This window comes from Larus michahellis, chromosome 1, assembly GCF_964199755.1.
Source record: "Larus michahellis chromosome 1, bLarMic1.1, whole genome shotgun sequence".
Classification (NCBI taxonomy): Eukaryota; Metazoa; Chordata; class Aves; order Charadriiformes; family Laridae; genus Larus; species Larus michahellis.
In genome coordinates this window covers 66180946-66203030 of record NC_133896.1, presented here as the reverse complement: position 1 = coordinate 66203030, position 22085 = coordinate 66180946, and the positions used below count along the sequence as shown (strand labels likewise).

At 43.2% G+C, this 22085-nt stretch overlaps 1 protein-coding gene across 5 annotated transcripts in view; it reads right to left on the bottom strand.

Moving 5' to 3' along the window:
- The window catches only part of DENND5B (DENN domain containing 5B), a 116156-nt gene that overhangs the window by 31974 nt on the left and 62097 nt on the right, over positions 1–22085 (bottom strand). For 2 of the 5 annotated variants that reach the window (XM_074583310.1, XM_074583327.1), the window contains exons 3-8: positions 21065–21731; positions 8537–8724; positions 4603–5139; positions 2974–3205; positions 2059–2145; positions 657–807 (exon numbers count right to left, since the gene is read on the bottom strand). In XM_074583310.1, the coding sequence (XP_074439411.1) occupies positions 657–807; positions 2059–2145; positions 2974–3205; positions 4603–5139; positions 8537–8724; positions 21065–21731 (1862 nt within the window). Of the gene's footprint in view, positions 1–656; positions 808–967; positions 1226–2058; positions 2146–2973; positions 3206–4602; positions 5140–8536; positions 8725–21064; positions 21732–22085 lie in introns of those variants that run through there. The other 3 variants (XM_074583319.1, XM_074583337.1, XM_074583347.1) reach the window with 2 other exon arrangements.

Genomic DNA, 22085 nt, shown 5'->3' with positions numbered 1-22085 from the left:
ATTAGGTAAATTAACTATGTAATGACATGCTCAGTTCCACAGCTATAGGTACCTTCATATCAAAGTCCACAACAGAACCTTATCATATCAGAAGAGAAACCCAGGTACAGAACCACACACTTTCCCCCCTCACCAAGATATCCTTCCAGGTTATTCCAACACAGAAACTGAAAGAGAGCTATAAAAATCTTTGGGTTGTGTAATAACAGCTAAAGAAAAAAGAGGAACGGTGTGGGCATTAATTTCATTCTGCACAATGGTGTCTTGGTTTCAATATCAAAATTTCTTTCAGAACCTGAATTTTGGCTCAGGTTTCCAAATTATCCTATTCAGTGCAAAACAGAAAATAAATTAATTTTAAATTTATTACAGCAATGATAAAACTAAAAATTTGTATGAGAAGACACAGTACTTACCACTCAATAGAAACCAGTACTGAGGAATCTTCCCAAAACCAGAGGTAATGCTGTCTAAGATAAGCTAAACCATGGCTATAACTTCAAAAATCGCAGTCCGTACAAACCAGAAATGGAAAGAGTTGCTAAGGTTCATTAGACTGGTCAGAAGCCATCCAAAATAAGGACTACTGTCTAATGGTGTAAATCTTTTATAGGAGAAACCTGCTTTCAGATCCAGAAAATAAAACCTGTGCTTACTTGTTATTGGTGGGTCCCGTTGCCAAGACATCCGACTGCAACTTCGGGAAAAATCCTTGTTCGTATTTCCCTTGGCCGATCTTCATATCAAGTAAGTGCGGGTGGATGGCTGTGTGATCGATCTTCATCAGCCGCTGCTCGATGGACTGGGCTGCAAGTTACAGTCACAGGTGAACAACTGCGTTAGCGAACCCCCTGAAGACACGTGCTACAACAACAGAAATGGTCATGCTCCAATCCCTGAAAACGCTCTAAAAAGTTAAGTAGTGACTTTAGACCGAGAAATCTGCCACTTACAGAAGTGAGGGAACATCTGTGCTGTTATTTTGTTATTTTGCTTTTAGTTTCTTCACCCAACACAACTAGCATTGGCACAAGCAAGTTAGCCATTAAGCAAGCAGGTCTTTACGAGAGCCTATGAAATGGGTGATGAATTGGCAAGAGCAGTCCAATCTTTCCCTGCAATTCGGTGTTTGGCTTTAACGCTCCCTTGGCACGATGGAGACCTCTGAGGCTGGTTGCAACTGTCCGTGGGGTCAGGCACCTCCCTTTGCCCCAGACACGTCTCCCTGGGCAGACACATGGGGGGCGATATCAGAGTTTTGAAAACATCTGGCACTTATAATACCTCCTGAAACTAGGTATACTGTTATCTGACACCTATAAAGGTCCTCCTCCTGAAATTGGATATGCCATTCCTGGATGACAGGCCTTCAAAAAGCATAGCTAACTGCAGCCAGGCCTGAGCAGCATCAAGAAGATGAACAGATGCTTGGAAACAGGGGAGGCTACAGCAAGACCCAAGGGGGCTCCCTGGGAATCTCAGCTCTGCTGAGACTAATGCGGTTTGGTCGTTTGCTTCAAGGACGTGAGGATTTAATCACAAAAATCTCAAGCAGGATGAAAATAAATTCTGTCACCCTCTCAACACTGAGTCAGATGCACTGTGAAGGAGAGGGGAAAGGAAGTGTATGGGGGAAATCAGCATTTAATTAGCAACTTTAATATTCAACTCTATAGCCCATCCATTAACGGGCAGGCCCGTTCTTTTCAGCATATCACAACTAGTGAATAAATATGCAAAACGTGGAAGCTAAATCCATTTTCCATTTGTCAAGAACAACACAGAACTAATTTCCTACTTTTTAAAACTGTGATGGGAAAGAAACTGTCATAAGATTTACATATGTTATCATTAGAAACTCGGCAGCTTTTTTTTTTCCCCTCTCAAAAGAAATTTAAAAATCCCTTTGTGTGGTTTTATTTTGGAGAAAAGGACTGGGTAGTGTGGGGTCAGGGGTTTGAAGGGTTCCGAAAATAATAAGTTAAACAAACAGGTGCTGGATTGGTGCTAGGGTCACATATAACGTGAATGGTAAATAGGAAGGAAAGTTGATATTACTATCAGTTTGCTGCTTTTCACAAGACAGAAAATGAGGTTCCGGTGCCACAATATCTACCAAAACTAGACGCTGAATAGACAGTCGACCTGCAAATTAGAATTGTTTTCAAATAGAAAAAGTTAAGCAGAACGCAGGATTTCTATTTCTGCCACATTTGTAAGAAGTAAAATGCTCTGAAGGAATTAAAAACAATAACCAAAAAAAAAACCCCACCCCCCAAAAGAGAGAAATGTTTGCCCCAATTCATTAACATGTTTCCCAACAAATTTAAGGGTATAATTTCCCTGTATTACTTGGAAATGAAATAAATACTTGCACAGTAAGACACTCAAGTATAATTTGGAAATGCATCCTGTGACTGTAATGGAAATAAATACAAATCTTCAGTACACAGTGTATGCTTCATTAACACTGAGCATCTATTGCTGGATCGACTAAATATGCCACACCGGATCAGGTCCCCGGCATCCCCTGCTGCTCTATCCAAATGGTGTAAGGCAAAAAAAGGTCTCTTTACGGGAAGAGGGAGACAAGGCCAGCAGAACAGACACCAGGGCTCAGCTCCTTGGTGTGGCTGGCGCTGGTCCCACCACCACAGTGAAGGAAATCTCTCCTGGCAATGGACCAGGAGCTGCCTGAAATGAGAAACGGCAAGCCCAGCTCCATGGTTTGGTTTGTGTTTATTAAAGGCACCAGCCTAGGAGAGCTCAGAGGGAAGGTAAAGGCTCCCGCTGGTTTTAGCATTTAAAAGCATGCTGAAGTTTTTGCCTAGGGAAAATAAGGACACAGCTGAGTCCTCCTCAGGTTGCTCTAGGGCTTCCTCACCAGCTGCATTGCTCAGATGGCTGAGGATCTATATTTCTTTGTGGCTGACATTGTACTTTTGAATATTTTACCAGCCTGTCTGAACATACCTGCTTCTTTCAAAGTGCTGCATTTCTGATAGTTGGATGTCCGCAGTGCAGGGGCCCTTACATTATATAGCCTTATTTTCTCAATTCGGGAGTCAAAAACTCGCAGAAAAGGGTCCTTCTCTTCCCACTGGGAGATTATCTTATTGTCTATGAAGGTTGCAAACATCTGTGTTTCGATGAAGTGTGAAAGGAATGGGAGGTAAGGCTCGGGTTGGTCCGAAAGGAAGGAAGCCTGAAATGCAGAACAGCTCGTTAGTGCTACATTCCCGCCAAGCTTCAACATGATGAACCGTCCTGTGGCAGAAAAACAACCCAGCAGCCAACGGGAAGGCTTGGACAAGGTTTCCCCACCACAAAAACACCTCTCAGAGAGGTGTGAATCCATCTACAAAGGGGTTTGGTTCGAGGGTCACCTCTTGTGCCACGACTGTGAGAAATAAGCAGTCAGGGAGGCTTTGGGACAGCTAGAGTAAAGCGATTATGGAGTTACTGAAGTAGTGCTCATGCTGCCAGCCTTTTGAAAGCAGCCTAGCAGCTACCACCAGAAGGAACCAGCCCTCCGCAACCCACGGCAGACCACCACCACATGTGCCCACTTGGGACCTCTGGTCTGCGCATCCCTGCTGGGGATCAGATCACTTATTAAGGTGCTACACCTAATCAAGGGGTGTACAGTGCTCTTTTGTGAAGTTACGCAGGGCAATTAATCATGAATTTCCAATTAAAACTGAGAGTGTGCCTATGTCTCTAACTGAGCTTTGACAACCCTAACCTTAACAGACCCTTTTATTGTAGCAGCAGTAGCAGAGGTTGCCTAAACAACCCCCTCCTTTTGAATGCTGCACTGTTCAACGCCTGAATACTAACAAGACCAATAAAAGGCATGGCAGCATTTTTTTTGATCGAAAACTGACTCAGATCAACATTTAGCTTGTTCCTGACTGTTTATCCCTCTAACATTCTCCTTAGAGAAGGGCTTGTATCTGAAAAAGTTGATGGTTAAGAGCGTTATCTACTTTGCAGAGTCACTTGGAAATAATAACCGCACAAGCTTCCCAACATTTCTCATCCCTTTTGCTAGCCTACAGCCTGTTTATTTCCCCATTTCTAATCTCAGCTTCCTTTTCGCTCTTGTGTACACATTACAATGGAGTAATAACAGTACTCTTCTGCCATAACAATGTGATAACCCTCTACAGAACAGCACCACCCATTAACAAAAAGCTCGACTGTGCGATTAGGAAACAAGAAAGACTGGATTCATTTTTTGTCTCATGTGTGCACTTCTCCTCTCAGCAAAGAAAAAGGAAAGAAAGGAAAAAAAAAAAGTCACTTCCCATTGCTGCCCTTGCACCAAACCCACAGGAGCTACCCCCAGCAGCCGGGCAGAAGCCTGCCAGCTCGGTTCATACAAGCCAGGACAGCTCTGACCGGCTCAGTGGATGTGGCACCAATTTACTTTGGCAGGCGATCTCGCCCTCTGTAATCAAAACGGACAAATCTCTCAGTCAGGCAGATGAAGAGCAGCAGATTAAAGAGTACCCAGGCTATATATACATAATATAGCTATTCTCCCCCCCCTCCCAAAAGCACTTGCATACAGAAAAATGAATACACAGCTATCTTTACTTTGTCAAAGTTTTGCATTTGTTCCCTGTTTGTCAGCCACGACTCCATATCGGGGGCAGCCTGAATGACGAAAGCCTCGTAGTCTGCGAACATCTGCGTGAAGCGGTTGGCGAAAACCTCGCGAAGCTGCACGTTCAGTTTGTAGTCCCTCAGCTCCAGCTCCTCACACGGCAACTTCCCATCCTTCTCCTTCTCGGCGAGGGGAGCCGTGATGGTCATTTTTTCCATCGTCACGCCCGTTCTCTTGGCGAGGGCTTGCAGGCGGGCGATCGTCTCGTTGCCCTTCAGCAGCTCGTACATGTTGAGGGCGTTGCCGGGGATGTTCCCGTTCTTCTTGTCGTTCACCAAGTCGCTAAGAACCAGGTTCTTGAGTTTGGTGGCGCTGTCGCTGCAGTGCAGGTTACCCTCCGGCGGGATGCCAAATTGCAGGAGAACCTCGGAGATTTCCTGGATAAACTCCAGCTTGTTGGGGAACTGGGGGAATTCCTCTGGCAGTTCAATGAAATGGTTGTCGATGTCTACAAAGCACAAGTTTGCCTGAAATACAAAGAAAGGTTTCAAAACAGACGCTCAGCACTGAACTGGCTCCCCTGCTAAGCAGCCCTATATTTCCTGGGATGCTTCCAGACAGAAGGGTAAGAGCACACATATGCAGGAGTCTTTAGCTGCGTTGTCCCGCCTGTGACATTTCAGACTTCAGAAAAGCTGAGGGCCAACTAGATGGCAACAATTTAATGAATAAATAAAGCCTCCTGCCCTCTCCTGTACCCCCAGGACTTGCAGATCCCAAACTTCCCACAACAAAGATTTGATATCCCCTCCCAGACCAGCCAAGGACACACTAGCAAGCGGGATGTGCAGCACCACTTCGTAGCCCACGTAAATACTATTTGTGTGAATTACCAGATCTCAAGGGCACATTTATTTTATCAGTATCCAACTGCAAGGAGCCTCTGTAGCTGTACTGCTAAGGAACGAGGTGATCAGTGAGAAAGATGGAGCTGCTACGAGCAAAGTTACAAAAGGGAGTCCCATGCAAATCCTTTGGGATCATGTCTGAGTATAGCTCCAGCAGGAGGTCAAGCCCCATTTCCCCACTCCTCCCTATCCCCTGTTTCCATGGAGGCTTTTAATCTTGGCAATTCCTCTGCCCGAGATTTAAACAGAGTGCTCTTAGACAGCTTTGCTACGAATGGAGATGGATCTCAGTCCATAAGATTAAAGCTAAGTGAAGACATGAATCTAGCGGAGCAGATACTTTTACTAGGAAAGTGTCAATGGGGGGATGGAAGAACCCTACATAAAAATTAATTACATTGCAAATGCACCCTCAGGAATAACAGCAGAATGAAAAGCAGTAATTGATCTTCTGAACTGCGGCTTACATCTGAAATTCTGTCTGAGTGCACTGTGCTGAATAAAATCTTAAACCAGGTCAGATTCCCAAGATGCTGAGCTCTGACGGGTTTTACCCTGGCGTAAAGATGCAGAACGAGAGATGCAGGAACCCACAGGGCAGCAGCAGGTCTTTGTTACCCTGACTTGGCCATTAGCACAGCTCCTCCGCCTTCTCCAAGGCACTTCTACTGTTCTTTACTTCTCACAAAATACTGTAGATTATGTGAACAGAAAGGACTTATTTTCCTCCTTTTCTGAAAAGGTTAATTTTCAGCAGGACAATGCATTCCACAGCAAACACGGTTATAATATATTGGATATTTCAGGGACATGCTTGAGATTAATCACCTTTCACATAGGCATTAGGATTCATTTGGTAAAGCAGAAGTGTCCCTTCAGCTCACTCTTTCATAATAAATTTGGACTGTACAAAGCAAAGCATTTCTTCATACAAAACAATTTGCTTTACTTAACTACACAGCTATTAAAGAGTTGTATGTGTCAGTACGGTTCTTTAGCTCAGGGACTGTCTTCTTATCTATCAATATTTCATTTCAAAGGCTTTTTAATTTCAGCTCTGCATATCATTTACAAAATTTGAAAAATGGGATTTGGATTCAGAAAACCCTCGGGGAATTGGTCTCACTTCTCTCTTCAAAAACATCTGATGATTAAAGTTAATGCAGAGAGATTAGTAACCTTAAGACAGCATGATGGCCAGTTGTTAGAATTTTTATCTCTAACAAACAAACGGTTTATATTTAGAGCAAGAGCTTAAAAAGCTAGCCGCTGGCCCGAACAATAAAGACATGCTAAAACGAACAGCGCTTCATCACTGCTCACATGTTGAAGGATTTTCTATTTTTTATTGTCTTGGGGAATTTGAGATTCAAGATCTTCCCTGTTTGATACCCCGTCTTTCTTTCCCTTTCCCACAGTTACTGGACCTGTGGTGCTTACAAATGCTGTGCTGACATTTTTCACTCATTTGTTAAACTTCGTAACTGGGGGGGTGGTTTCCACCCCACTATTACTCTTCCCTCACTGGCGGTATATAATTTGTTATTCCAGCAATACTGCAAGCGCATCACATTAAAATTTTAATTTAAGGAAAATGACAGCTTAATCTGCTAACTAAAAGCATATGACTAATAATTTTTAAAATTGCAGTAATTACATAACATTAGCATGGTTTTACTGAAAAGCGTAGCTAGATACCAGTTTTATTTCCATGCCAATGCAAATTTCATGTGATTGGGCCATTTTACCCATGCGGTAAGACTTTTTTTGCACTGTTACACGCCACCAAGGCTAAGAACCAGTTACCTCCACCTTATACTTAAAATAGACCTTTATTAAAAAACACATTATCCTTGCCCTGTGTTTATCCCTGCGCTTCCATATACAAACTCCCCCTCCTGCGTATTCTCCTCTGCTGCTGCTCCCACCTGCCTTCTCAGTAAGAGCACCTATTCGCAGGCCTTAGGGACCCTGTGTCCAGGAGAGGTCCCCGCATGGAGCTGGGCACAGCAGTGCCACCATCACGAAATGTTACAGCCGTGCAAACAGTTATTCTTAGGGTTCCCACTGTTTTTAAGAAGAAACACAAGTTAAAAGGCAGGCACGCTCAAGAGGTGGGTCCAGTCACCATCTCCAATACAGCCAGGCCAGCCACATCCCAAAGACTTTGCAGTATGGAGAGTCATCAGCAGCCAGGTTAAAATGCAAAGCAGTTTCAAATCATCTTGTTCAAATTTTGAGGAGAAAAATCTCCATTTCCCTCTCTACCACCAGTGATTTTAACACCTAGATTTGGAGGATGAGCTTTCCTACATTTTTTTCTCTGTGGAAAGTGTGACAGATCAAGCAAAGTTTTCACTTCCCATTGCATGGGAGGACAGAAGATCTTCAGTCCAAAAGACAATCATTGGAATGAGTCAATATTTTAAAAGCATACGTGTGCGTATGCCACTAAGTGGCTCACAGGCACGGTATTAATGCAAATCTGGCTCATTTGAGGCCAGGATGCTGGTCTAGTAACAGACCTCAACCTAACCAGGAACACATGGGCTCCCCCATGGGTGGGACGAGGCTGGCAGGATGGGACACCCTTCTCATCAGCAGCTGGGGGACAGGGACAGGTTTATACCATCCAGCAACCGCACCCCAGATCCAGTTTCATAAAGACCATCCCTGAATGAAATGCCCTCTAGCCCTCTATCGATAGGAGTGCAACACTGACAGGGTGACAAAACCTAGTGAAACCTATGAGGTTGGGAAAGCAGAGAAGCTTTCAGCGTCACAGCAATAAGCAGAAGGAGAAGCATTTAGGAAGTATAATTAGCGGCACTCATTAAATTCAGAAATGGATTGAGAAGGACTGTGGAGACTTCCCCCACTACCCCACTCCTGCTGGCAAACAGTTTTCACGGTGCCAGAGAAGCCTCCTAACACCAGGTGTGGCATTTTCCAGCAGGGATGTGCACAAATATTAATAACACGTTTCAGGATAATGACCCCAAAGACAGAGACTGACCTCCTGAGGCAGCTCCAGCTTGGAGCGGTCGGTTCCCTCCTTGGACTGCAGCCCCATCAGGTAGGGAACGGGAGCATCCAGAAAATGCAGGAGAGAGGCAGGAAGGATGGGGACGTACACGTGCTGCCACTGAAATGGGAACAGCAGCGTCGTGATCCCCTCCGCCACCGTCATCAGACGCTGATAATCTAGAGAGGGAGAGAGAGAGACAGATATTGAATTGCCTTCCTGTGTTTCTCTTTTGAAATCCCGTTGGCAAGGACATCAGTGGCAAAACAAGACAGAAACCATGTTTATATGGTGAGATGTTCTTTTGAAAATAAGACAGTACTTAAAAACCTTAAACATTATTTAATGCGTCAAAACTCATTACCCCCAGGAAGAAAATGCTGAGCATAAATATTCATATCTTATCTAGATCTATTCCGTCATTAAATTCATTTATTAAAAGGATACCAAACGTTCTCTCTATAGTACAGGATATTAATACTCTAATTCTATAAAAAGCATGTATTTTTACAAGGGAAAAAGAGGAGAAAGAAGTGAATTTCAAGGAAACATTGTGGTTTCTCACTTGCTCTTGCCTGCCTGCTTCTGCTCCACCTGCTACCACTTCTAAGGCTGAGTGTACTTTCCAGAAGACTTGCCTTGGTCACATATAAACAGAAGTTTACAGTCCCTAAGTATTTAAAAGCACTGCTTTCAGGTAAAATCCAAGTAAAAGCCTAATACAAATTTAGTTCTCAAAAATATTCTGTATAGCTAGCTTATTTATATTGCATTGTTTTCCCAAATTTGTATTTAATCCACAAGCTCATTGCTTTGCAATGTTTTGGTTCAAGTAAACACACCGTGCATTGTTTTTTTAAATTAAAATTTAATTTGATCCAGCTGAGCTGCAAGAATATTTGGATAAGAGCAAATTATTTCTCAAATATCCAGCTGGCATGATGCAATACCACAACCTATTTATTAATATAAATGAGGGAATCTAGATTTGATAACAGAGATTTTTAAAATAAATAAATAATATCACACGTTGGTATTAAAGAGAAGGTCATCCTTACAGTGACTCTCAAACTGCAGACTATCCACCAGGAAACAGGTAAATGACCCCTGGGTCTTGTAAGCTGCTGGTGCATGTGAAACCAGATGATTGCTTCTACTCCATATTACAGCAGCTTCTGCATCAATAATGACTCCTTCCAAGTTTCTAAGAACATGAAAGTACTTAAGCCCTAATTCCTTAAGAATCTTAACTTACGAAGGAGCAGCCCATCTCATTTATGGTAGTCTTTGGTAGGAACACCAAAGTGCAAGTTTGTAAGTGACTCCGAACTTGCACAAGGTGCACGGCACAGACAAGAGGGGGAGTCTGTTCCGATTCCCATCCTGGGCCTCCACCGCTTGTGAAAGCTGCTCTTCACTCTTTGTGGAAGTTGTTCCTGCCGGCTTCAGCACATGGGTACGACATAAGTAAACAGCAAGAGTGGCAGAAGGGATGTCTCCTCTACAGCTGTATCCAAAACCAGTTCTCATCAGTCCCAGGCAAGTCTCGCTAGCTTTGGCTTGAGCAACCAAAAGATTTTCCACTCTCACGAAGGCCAGACCTAGATCCTGGCTAACACTTGGGTTGTCGCCCATCTCTCCTAGACCGCTCTGCCCCACTCCAAGAAATGAAAGATATATGTACGAACACTCTGGTTTTGAGTAGGGTAACAAGGCTTTTTTTTTTCCCCTGTAACCCCACTGACTGCTTTTGCCTGGATAGGAACCCAGGCTGGCCCTTTCTGTTTCCTAAACAAGCCAGACTGATACCATGGCAGACATCAGCGACAGCAAAAGTGCTGTCATCTGACATTGCTCAGCTATTAGGAGGTCACTAGGAAGATGCGCTTGAATAAATATGCAAATTAAAACAACAAATTGCATAACCCATTCTCCTTCTTGCTAGCACCTCTCTGTGGAAAACCAGCCTGGATCTGCAGAAGGTCAGCTGGCAGGGCAAGAACATTTTTCATCTTGTCTTACTAATAGCTAGTCACTCAATCTTCAAAATGATTTTCATGCACACAAGTCAGTCTCAAGGTTACACCTCAAAACCATTCCCAGTTACAGATCAGCCATTTATGAATCCCTTCCTATGCAATGGTCTATAATTATACACGTCTTGTTGAGGAGCACTCAACAAGAGCATGAAGTCAACTTACAACACCTACCGGTGAAGCTTAGGTGTCTCATAACATTTCATAACCCTGAAAGCTTTAAAGGTTAAAAAAAAAATAAATCAAATACAGAAAGTAGCATGTCTTAGTACGCATGAGAATTTCAAAGTCTGTTTGGATCTACACAGCCACGTGACATAACGAGTCTTCACAGCAAAGTTGCAAGTATCTTTTTGGATAGGGACATTCGGCTCTAGAAATGCATGCTCACTTTTCTTTTATGCTATGGATAATATACAACATGATCATTAGCACAGGTTTTGTAACCAATTTACTATGAGGAGAGCTGTTTCTAAAAAAAACTAGTGATGACCAAATTATTAGGCTAATTGTTACCATCTAGCACTGCTTGTTAGCCATTAGCAGAGATAAAAAACAGTTACGTACACAGCAGTTTTCACTGAAGAGAAAGAAGTTCCCAGGTTCTGCCAAAAAGATAATTTTAAAAAACCTGGAAATGGTTCTTTTGATATTTGTTTAATGAAGTAAGAAACTCTAGAAACATTTTATTTACTTTCAAGCCTGTACAAAGTTAGACGCCTATCCTGTAAGGCATAAGGTCATTTTTGATGGAGAGATTCTCTTACCTATCAGCATTTGAGGGAAGCTTCGGTGGTTACTGAGGACAACCTGGAAACAAGGGATTCCTCCATTTCCCCAAACCAGAGAGAGAAAAAGAGGAGGCAGAACAGACAAAAAGGAAGAAAGGAAAGAATGAAAGCGGATAGAAAAAACAGGGTTTGTATAGACTGTGTGTGCTTCCATCAAGGGAGAGAGCATTTCCAGATCCTATCCCATCATCACTACTAGACTTTGATAACAATCTCCAACTGCAAGTCGAGTTTTGCCTGTTATTTTATGAATGAGAGGCCCAGGTAGGAAAAACTATTCTCCGATCCTACTCCAACTTTCAGAGCTAGAATAGGGGATTAGATAGTGGTCACCAGTTTAGGAAGAGTCTTTTGAGAAAGGCCTGTTTGTTGGGCAGATCAAGGACACATCAGTCCCGTTTCCCATCCATCTGACATGAAGAAACATCCAGAAAAAATACAAAAACAAAAAACGCTGTCTGGGTGATATCCACAGAGGTTCACAAACTCAGACTGACAAATGGCTCAAAGCAAAGCAATTTCTGAGATCTGTGAAATAAATCCCTTCCTTTCTTGGGGCTCACCCACTTCATGTGGTGTACACTACGCTGGATGCAGTGAAAGGCCCTGCAATGCCAACAAGGCTACTCCTGGCTGCTTTAAATGCGTGAGCAGAAGGTCCCAGCCCAGGGGGACGGCCCACAGCAGTAGCTGCTCCCACCAGAGCAAAGATTTGCTCCATGCAAAATCATCCCCGTGTACAGAAATAAGTAGTGGACAGTGGAGACCTAAGCTTGAGGCTTCCTCCCTGTTTCTTTGCTGCACAGTGCCGGTCAGTGGAGAAAGGACCCAGAAGATCTGGAGACTCAGTGAATGTCCCGAACAGCAGACATGTTTCTTTGCAATGTGCAGATGGGCTCTTAGCTTTAAATTTCTCCTTTCCATCTGGTTGCTTCGCCTTTCTTCCCTTCAGTTTTCATTTCTCCCCACTCCCAAAGTGATGACAGCTTATACCACAGTATTTATTTAGCTTGGCAGCTATACCTGCATTCCTTGCCCTGCCTTCTTGGGACAAGGAACTATCCTGCCTTCTTCTCCAGGACATCTCCAGGGAACATCATCGAGCACAGCCCCTACAGCAAGTTCTTCATGTTCAAAGTTAAATCTCTAATTTGTACACAGGACATTTTCCAAGAGAAACTGATCAAGGAGGATAATCCCAGGGCAAAGTGGCGCCTATGGCTTCTATTGCAACCGCTGCCTCCTAAAAACCACTTAGCTGTATTTGGCACGGTTCTGTCTCTCACACTTAAACCTCCTCCCTAAATGAAGAAGAGGGCAACAGAGTTGAGTTCAAAGACTCTGGATACAACCCCTTTTTCTGGCGGCATCTGCCAGGGGCCCTTGGCCAAGTCCCTGCATCTCACTTCCCTGCGCTGGACCCCTGGGGACCCACTCTGTCGTGGATCGGCAACTCCGCTATGTGAGCACATTTCAGCCACACTTTACAAAGGTTTCATAGCGTTCACATGGCTCATAAAATACAACATAATGCTTAAAATGCAAACCCTGAGAGATTCCTATACAATTACGAATCACTATTCTGTGCTGGAGATGGAAACGGTTTCAGCATTTGAGCATAAATGTTTTTCTGAAAGAGGACAACATTTGACAAATATTTGTCTTGATGTTGATTCTTCATAACACAATAACAGGACAATAACCAATCAACACAGTATTACAACAGATACTGTGCATGCAGAAATATCTATCCCAGAGAGCTTAAAGTCCAAACATGGCAGTGACTGACAAAACAAAACAAAATAATCCTTCTCCTTTCGTTTTACAGATAAGGTATAGAAGCTCCAAGATGTTAAGCAATTCACAAAGCTCAACATAAAAATTGCTTTTCCTGCTACAAAGGAGTCTGATATGTCAAAGTTCTTCCCATGTTGCAAGCAAAGTAAAACCAAGATCCTTTGAGAGGGGAAAGGGACATCAGTGTTACCCCTGCCCAGAACAGATAAGACCTCCAAAATAGGTTCAAATTTTTGGTTGTAATGAAACAGATGAGAATTTCACCTGGGACCTACACAGCAAATGCCCAGCCACGGGATTTTTGAGTATAAGGCATGTGTAAAAGCACATACACGCTCTTTCAATCCAGAAACGGCCTCCTTGCCGTGATCAGTACAGTGTTATTCCAGTTTCAACACACCCAGCCTTCCTGATGAAAGAACAATCTGGCAGTTTTCCAACTCTCCGTTCCAGTAACCTACCAAAGGTAAGGTAGAAAGCCTACTGCTGAGCTGGAGTCTCAGCCTGGGTCTTCTAAATCCAGTATATTGCTTTAAAAATAGACCATGCTTCATCTTTCCTTTCCTTTTAAAGTCCCACTTTACAGACAATTTGAAAGCACTTGGAAGCATTTGAAAAGATGGGTTACCTGAGCACCACTTCCTTTTCTCTACTGCTTTTTTAACATGTATAAAGTGTGTTTGCAGTTTTGCAAAGCCACATATTTAAATATGTATCCTGGAAGATGATAATCAGATGATGTTCTCAAAGAGGACATTATCAAACGGAACAACACAATTCTAAGCAATAGTTTTAAACAAAACAAAGCCAACAAGAGAGAATAATAATAATTTTTAAAAAATAATCAGTGAACCTTAATGAATAAGAGCTAATTCTTCAGTGAGAAACACCTGAGCCAGCTTTAAAACGTTTGTGTGTCTAATAGCTTTTCTATATACTCCCTCTTCACTCAAAGTATTAGAAGCAATTGCTGTTCAACAGCTACTTTTTGTAACACTATATGGATTAGCTGAGCCAGGTATATTGGAAAAACTGGAAAACAAAAATTAGTATTTTGCTTTGAGCTCCGAGCATGAGTCAGGCATGGCGCGTGACAGTGACGAGACCTGTCTAGTGGCTCCGTACCTTCAGATCTGTGATGTTTATATATAGCATACTGCAGATGAAAAAGGAAATCTGAAATTCACATCTGAGACAAAAACTGTTTATGAAAGCAAAAGGTTTTCAAATCAGATCTCAATAGCTCCACAGAAGCAATGCATGTAAGTCTCACAGACTTCAAAGCGCCCTGGAAGCTTCCATCTTTCACCTGGTTTGTATACCAGCAGCTGCAACGACTGACAAGCCAGCCCAGGTGATTTTCAAGAGATGTTCAGATAAAATGCACAAAAATGCTTCAGGAAACGTTTATTCCCCATAGATATCACCTTATATCAGTGCTGCCTTCAGGGAACTTGGTCAGGTCGGTGACGCGGGGCTGTAACCAGCAGACCGTCCTGAGGAAATGACCCATGGCATCTCAACACCCTTTATCCCCGATGAAAGTGTGGATTTACCAGCCACAGACACAGTGTATGAGTTACAAGATAAAAGCAGAGCAGCAATTTTTGCAAAGCTGGAAACACATATTTTCTTAAACAGGATGATCAAGACTAGCCTGCATCTAATTGCCTAAACTAAGAATTAGCCTCTCAGCCTGGGGGTCAGCTCTGCCCCAAGGGAAACATCCCGAGGCTGATACTCACCAAGTCCAATTCTTCCCATTTTCCCTTGTTGGCAAACGCTTAATAGAAAAAAAATCATTTCCACTTCAATAAATTTCCATTTATACCATTTACCCGTGTCACAGCCTGCCATCACTGGTTCAGCATAAATTAGTTTATGATTAAGAGCCACCTTAAAAAATGAATTCACAGGAAAACCTGAATTAGCTCCCATTACCAGCCTGGTTAAGCCTCCGAGAGCAGGACAAAAGTCTGCGACAAGCTGACAAGGCGGCAGCAGGACACATGAGGATGCCCCGGCCAGCACAGGGAGCCCCTCGCTCGTCCCCGGTGGGCAGCAGCTCTGGGCCAGGGCAGCAGGGTGGCAAGGAGGGCACAGACTCCAGCAGGCAACAACTTTGCTCAAGACCACTTTTGACTGCCATGTTATTTGTCTGGCATTTGCCATAGTTGGAATGTAAAAGACCTAAATTACCCCCATCCCCCACCCCCTGTTCTTAAAAGGTAAAGATATTCTTATAATGGAAACTCATAAGAGCCAATTAAAAAAGTGGAGAGGTGGTGGAGTGTGTGTGTGTGTGTGTGTGTGTATAGTGTTAAAAGCAATTGCCAGTCTTTGTTTACACTTCATTATGACTAGAAACAGGAGCGGAGTTGTGGTACGGACCTCTGCTAGCGCCTTCTTGTTTCCAGCTGCTTTAAAAACTTGACTTCTCGGGCAGTATTGACTTCAGCTAGCAAAATTGAGCAACTTTTAATTAAAAACCGGTTTTGTCTTTCCACCTAAGTTAAAAACTAAGAGGATATTTGATTCTTTGATTATTTGATCCAATTACTTGTCTCCTTTCCAGGGGAACAGATACTGTAGTCTCCCCTGACTGGGGTGCTCTTGAGGCCCTAAACCCTCTCTCTCTCGCAGCGTAGACACATTTCGTCCTGTGTAAATTGTTCACCATTAGCTCTGCAATAGCTTTCAACTGGTTTTAATGAATACCAGTTTGGAGTGCAACTATTTAAATAACAAGCAGAGCGCAAAGGTTTTCTATGTAACTAGTTGGTGCAAAAATGCTTTAAAAGGCAAACACATAATACGTGTATTTTTAAAAAAAAATCTCCCCCAAAACAGCCTGCGTAAGAAAGATCTTTCTGACACCACATTTTTCTAGGTGATAACTATATATATAGTTATTTGTATTATAATGTCTAAGACTAAAAAAAAAAAATAACACAGTATTTCAATCTTTGAGGAGCAATTACTCAAGCCCTTTGAAAAACAACTTGGGAAACGCTCAAAATTATAACGAGTAGAAACAGCCTAAGCTGTAAGAAGTTTATCTTTGTCTCATCCGCACGTTCCCTCTCATGTCTAAATCCCTAGAAAGGCAGACATACAAAATGGATTGCTGAGGTTTCCGCAGAGCCCCCAGTTTAATTCATCTCTCTCCAGCAGACGTCTCACGCCAGTGGTGTTTTGTTACCGATCCTTGGGAAATTGTAGCAGCTATCGCAGAGTGTTATTAACCTGGACACTGCTGGAAGCCTGGACATCCACAATACCCTGACATTTTCACGGTCACAAGGGAGGGCTGTGCTCTGAATAGAATAAAGGGCACTTGCAAGAGTATTAATTTCTATGATTCAATAAACCGTAATAAAACTACAACAAGTCTGCAGACCCCAGGCTTACACAATGTTATGTATGTGCTACACCATGTGCCTTGTTTACTGATAACAAATATTACTCTATATCTTTTTTTTTTCTGCTTTATTTGGAGGCTCGTAGCTCTTATGTCCTCCCTCTGAAAGTCACAGGAACACATCATAATCCAAGCTTTGATTTTTACAGGATGAAGTTTATAAGGCTGCAAACCAAATTCTGCACCCTGAAGAACTGCGGGGAAAAAATATCTAATCTATCCCCTTGGCTTTCAAAGGCCCCATTGTTAAAATTTGGCCCTATTTAAACTTAAAAGTATTCTCCATACGCAGGAAGATTTAACCTGAAGCCACAGGAGTTCTGCTTCTAGTGCTTTCAGGTACAGCTTTCTGCATCACCTTTGCAGGCCGAAGTCGGCACTCAAAGCAGTCTATTACATCTACCCACCAACAGTGATTTTGATGAACTGCCTGGAAGTCCACACTGTCTCCATTAACAGTAAGGGCTTGTCTTCTCAGTCTTGCCATTAAGGGCACAAGCGCAGGTCTTTGCCAGTTACCCAGCTGTCCTCTCCTTGCTCCGCATTGTGCCCTAACGCTGACACTCCACCATTTGCTGCTCCCAAGCTGCACGGACAATTTACATCTTCAGACTGAAACACTTTGGTCACAGTGGCTTTTGCCCCAGAAGCACACAATTATCCACACCAGCAGTTCCCAAAGTGTGGTTTGTAAAGCCACAGTGAGAGCTCCGTAGCACCAGGTTGCTTTGAAGTTTAAACCAAAACTTGAGAGAAATCAAGGATTAAGGTAGTTGCCTGCAGTCCGAAACATTTGGGAATGAAAGAGCTTAAAAAATAAAGTCAAAAAATGAGGTCATCATTCTTTTAGATCATTCTCTCCACCCCTTTGCTTGACCACCACAGCTACAAAGTGAAGTTACAATCCACTGCAATCTCTTCATTTTCCCAAGTGATGGGATACCACTCACCAGTAAACCACCATGAACAGAGCAATTAGATACACAAAGCTGACACTAGCGGCCACGGTACAAACAGTTACCAATTGGTCCTGTCTCCACCACAGAGCTGTGACAGACACTCTCGTATCTTGCTGGGAACGCGTCCAGGGCAAGCTGGGTAACGTCACCCAACACCCTTACCTCTTCAGTTAGTTGGATGCCTCTGTTCAGGCTGCTGGAAACATTATGCCTCAGCTACAGGGTTAAAAATAAACTTTTTCATCATCAACTCCTCGTTCACTAGAGAAAAACCACTCCAGAAAAGCCAGTACAGTCTCTGCCAGCCCTTTGCTGCTGTTACCATCAACTAGGTGCAACTCCACTTGACCACCATCCTTCCCGCAGGCAGCCCACTGCCCATGCTTTGCCTGTAAAGTTGGGAACTACAGCTGTTTGACCACTTGTTCCCAGTGTTTGCAACTTTCATACCCCTCCGGCTCTTTCCTGGCCGCAAAAAGTAATCTGCCTTTAGCGGATAGATGTTTAGTGAGAAATTTAAGGTACTCAGTAGACAGCCATCACGTTCATTGTACGATCAGGGCTGTGCAACAATTTACACGTTCAATCAATTTTCCAAAAGAAGTCTTTATTCTTTAAAAAGAGAAACAAAATTTTTGGCAAGCTTGAATGAAGAGCTTCCTTCCAACAGGGCTAGCAGAACCACAAAAAAGTCAGCTTACACTTCCCGTATGTGTTATTAGCAGCTCTCTCACTGAAATAGTTTGGTGAACTGACGTAGGTTTTGGGCCAGTGCTCTGATTTCTTGATTATTGTAGTATTTCATTGAATTCTGACTTTGGGTGAATAATGCTGTCTTGTTTGAAATTGTACCATGTGGACGCAAGACCATCTTCTACTAATCCGTCATGGAATTAGGGAAGGTTGCAGCAAGGCCAGGCCACTGAAAACAAAGTCCAGTGAGTCCATCCTCCTTAAAGCAGAAAGCGAAGGAAGGAAGAATATGCAAAATTACTCTCTCGTTTGTTACTTTGGAACAAGAGACAGGTAAGCCAAAAACTTTTCATCTTTTGCCTTGAAAGAACTTGGGAGTTAAGAAAGCGTTTCTCCCTGATGAATCTCAAAGCTTAGAGAGGAGACTTCAGTAGTATCCAGCCTGGTTATATCTCAAATAGGAAAAGAGCTGCTTTGTTTTCTCTTTCAGGAATCGCAAGACCGACATTTAAAAGAATCCGCAGCGCACAATTAGCCAAGGACTCAGCTATCAGGGTATGCCAAAAGTGAGGCTTTGCACTTGACCTCCACTCCACATTCCTCACCTCTGGGAACCAGCATTACGATGCTATTTACATAATCACAGAATTTCCCTAATACAACTGGATGCTTTTCCCCGTGCACCATCAAGTTGCGTCTGTATTAGATAGGGAAGTAAAGGTCATGTCAAGGACATCCCTAGATAAACCGGGGGGGAATAGTCTGAATTTTGTAGGGTGGAGAGGATTAATTCTCACTGCCTCATTTTTCTTTTACAAAATCCCACACAGTGAAAACAAGCAAAACAAGTAAACCCTGAAATTATAGCCAGTAATATGACGAAGAATACTTATTTATCTAACTTATGGTGGCACAGAAAATTGAGACAAAATTATTTAGTGGATATTTTGTATGTCTCAAGTATGTAAAAGTAACACATATGCAGGTTGCTCTCCATCTGCACAAAATATTACTAAAATGTAACCTGACAAGCAGATTTTTCCTAATGCTACTAGCTTACAGTAAAAAAAAATAAATCGCAGTTTTCAGTGAGTCCATAAGCAGGCACCAGGGTGGGAATGACGAGCAGGGATGGAGAAACATTTCCATGGTGTTGCTGCTTAATGTTGAACCCCAGTATCAAGTGGCAAAGGCAGCACGATTCCAACTGAGGAAGAAAGGGGTAAGCACGCACACACACAGAAGCAGAAGGGAGGGGGAAAGCCGCCTAATCAAAACTAACAGCAGGATTTCTGCTCACACTTCAAACCCAGAGCAAATAAAGCCCATCATTCAATGATTTTCGGTTCTTGAAAGCAAACCCCTGGAGTTCATGTGGAGAAGTGCTCTTGCAAAGAACTAGCAATCCTTTGAATTCAGACATTTGCAGAAGAACTACCCTCCTTCCACCTCCCTGAACATTTTTCCCATTTTCAGCCGTTTATTCATTAGTATTACTATTACACACTTACTGACCTTTTCTTTTATATGACAAACCCAAGCGTTCACTTTGGAAGCCTGAAGGTGCATTACCCATGCTCGGTTTAGACAACTTCCCACCCTCACTCTCCTCTCCATTTCAAAAGCTTTGTTGCTTGAACCACATCTCTTGAGAAGTCTAGGTATTCAGCATCTTTTCTTCTTTTTGTTAAAAGGTACGTGTACCTCCTGGCTTCATATTGTTCATTCTAGCCTGATGAAACCACACCCCCCCCCCTCCAAATTATTTTACTAATTTAGGGTCAGCATCACAGAAGCTATATGGGAATCCAGATAATATGGACAAGCATCCAGAGAGAATTAGAAGAACCTCCAAAAAGTCCGGATAGCCCCTTGAAAGTCAGCAGGAAACTGGAACTTGACCTGTTCGGGCACTCGGGTGCATCACAACAGTTGCAGCACATACCTTTTGGAACCCGAATACCACCAGGGTCATATTCACAGCAACCAACATCATACAAGAAACAGTAATAGGGGTATAAAACCTCAGAGCGTGCCCAGCGCCTAGGTCAAGATTCCCAAAACTTGTAGCAGAGTATTGCACTATTGCAGAAAGACACAACCAGACGAGAAGAGGTACAGGCCAGATTTTCAAAAGCTTGCTGGCACACTTCAGCGGGGACAGGCTCTGTGGAAGCAGCTTCTGCCAACACAACAAGCCCTTGCCAATTGCAGTCTTAAGTGTCTCAAAAAGAAGTACCAGCATCCTTGTCAGAAAAGTTCCCAAATATCGCAAGTAGGACTACAAAGGGATGACCTGTAACTCCACTCAGTTCCAGCCCAGCATGAAAACTTCAGCCTCTAAGCACTAAAAACCTCTCAGTGCTTTAAGCAGAACATATCCATCACATGGGAGGGAGGAAATCTCACCAAACTTCAATATGCTGCTGAAATTTGAAGGAAAAAAAAAAAAGTAGCAAAAGTGTTTCCTGCGAGATGTATTACTTTCTGCTGGTATTTTTGCAGAAGATAGGATTAGTTTCATGCTGTCTTGCAGCATGATCATGGGCAATGTAAGGATAATAAGTGAATTCTATTGCTAGCTGTCACAAGTGACAAATACAATGCATAATTAAACAAGTGGCACCTAGACTGCCTGGGGGAAACAATTATTTAGTGCTTTCCTTAGGACAGAGTCATTTCTCTCACATTTTTTCATTACATTCTCACGTTTCACAAATCTGCTGAAAATCAACAGCTTTATATTAGCTCCTGTGGCTTCAGCTGCCCAGGAACTGCCTGCTGGGAACAGACCCAACGTGCATCACCGGACGAGTGCCCACCTTGTGAGTACAGAAGGATCTGCATCTCCAGAAGAACGCAGGTGAAAACCTGGACCAGGTTCTCCAGGCCCAGCAGCTCGAAGACCTCCCGCAGCGGGTAGTCAGAGAGCGGCAACTCATTGGGCCCAGGTCTCTGGCAAATGATGGGCTCGTAAACCCCATAAAACTTCAGCGACCTCCCCGGGGGTGGCAAGGGCACCTCGTAGAGGATGTTGTGGATGTAGCTCTCCAGGGGCAGAGGCGGTGGCTGCTGGGAGGTCACCGCCTTATAGAGCTGGATCAGGAACTTCTTGCAGGCTTGCATGAAGGGCAGAGGGGTGATGAGGCATATGCATTTGGAGACGTACAGCGTGTCCCTGCTGATGTCGTAGGAGTTGTACCGCTGGAGCTTGGCGAGGGAAGTGGCATCGCCCTCGTCAATGCTGCTGGCCAGGGAGTCCATGCTGCACGAGGAGGAGGCGCAGACGCTGCTGTATTGCTCCGCGTTGTGCATCTGGTAGAGTGTTTGCATGGCTGTGCAGATCTGCTTGCTCGTGACCTCCTCGTAGAACGTGAGCACAAAGCCGTACGTACGAGAGCCATCTTCTCTGGTGATGATGAAGGAGTGGAGCTGCGGATCTCTGTTATCTGCCTGCGTCCGGAAAGACAGCCCTTTGGGCATACACAGCTAAGGAAAGAGAAAAGAAATAGATATAAGTAATCTAAGCTACAATTTTATTTTGTTACTTTTGCTTTACAGGCACATTCTTTTTTTTTTTTCCCACTGCATCATAACAAGCCATTTATTATTCAACATAATCCCCTTGAAAAGTAGCCCAAGAATAAACAGCCTAAAACTGATGCTATATAAGAGACAGACATGACTGAAGAAAACACTCTCCAAAATCAGCCATCTATTAAATCATTATGAGTTAGTTTCATTACTTTGTAAAAATATTTTCAGTACTGAATAGCCTTTGTCTCATTTACTTAAGGATTATATAAAGACATCCACTTTTGTTCTCATTTGCATCTATTGTTC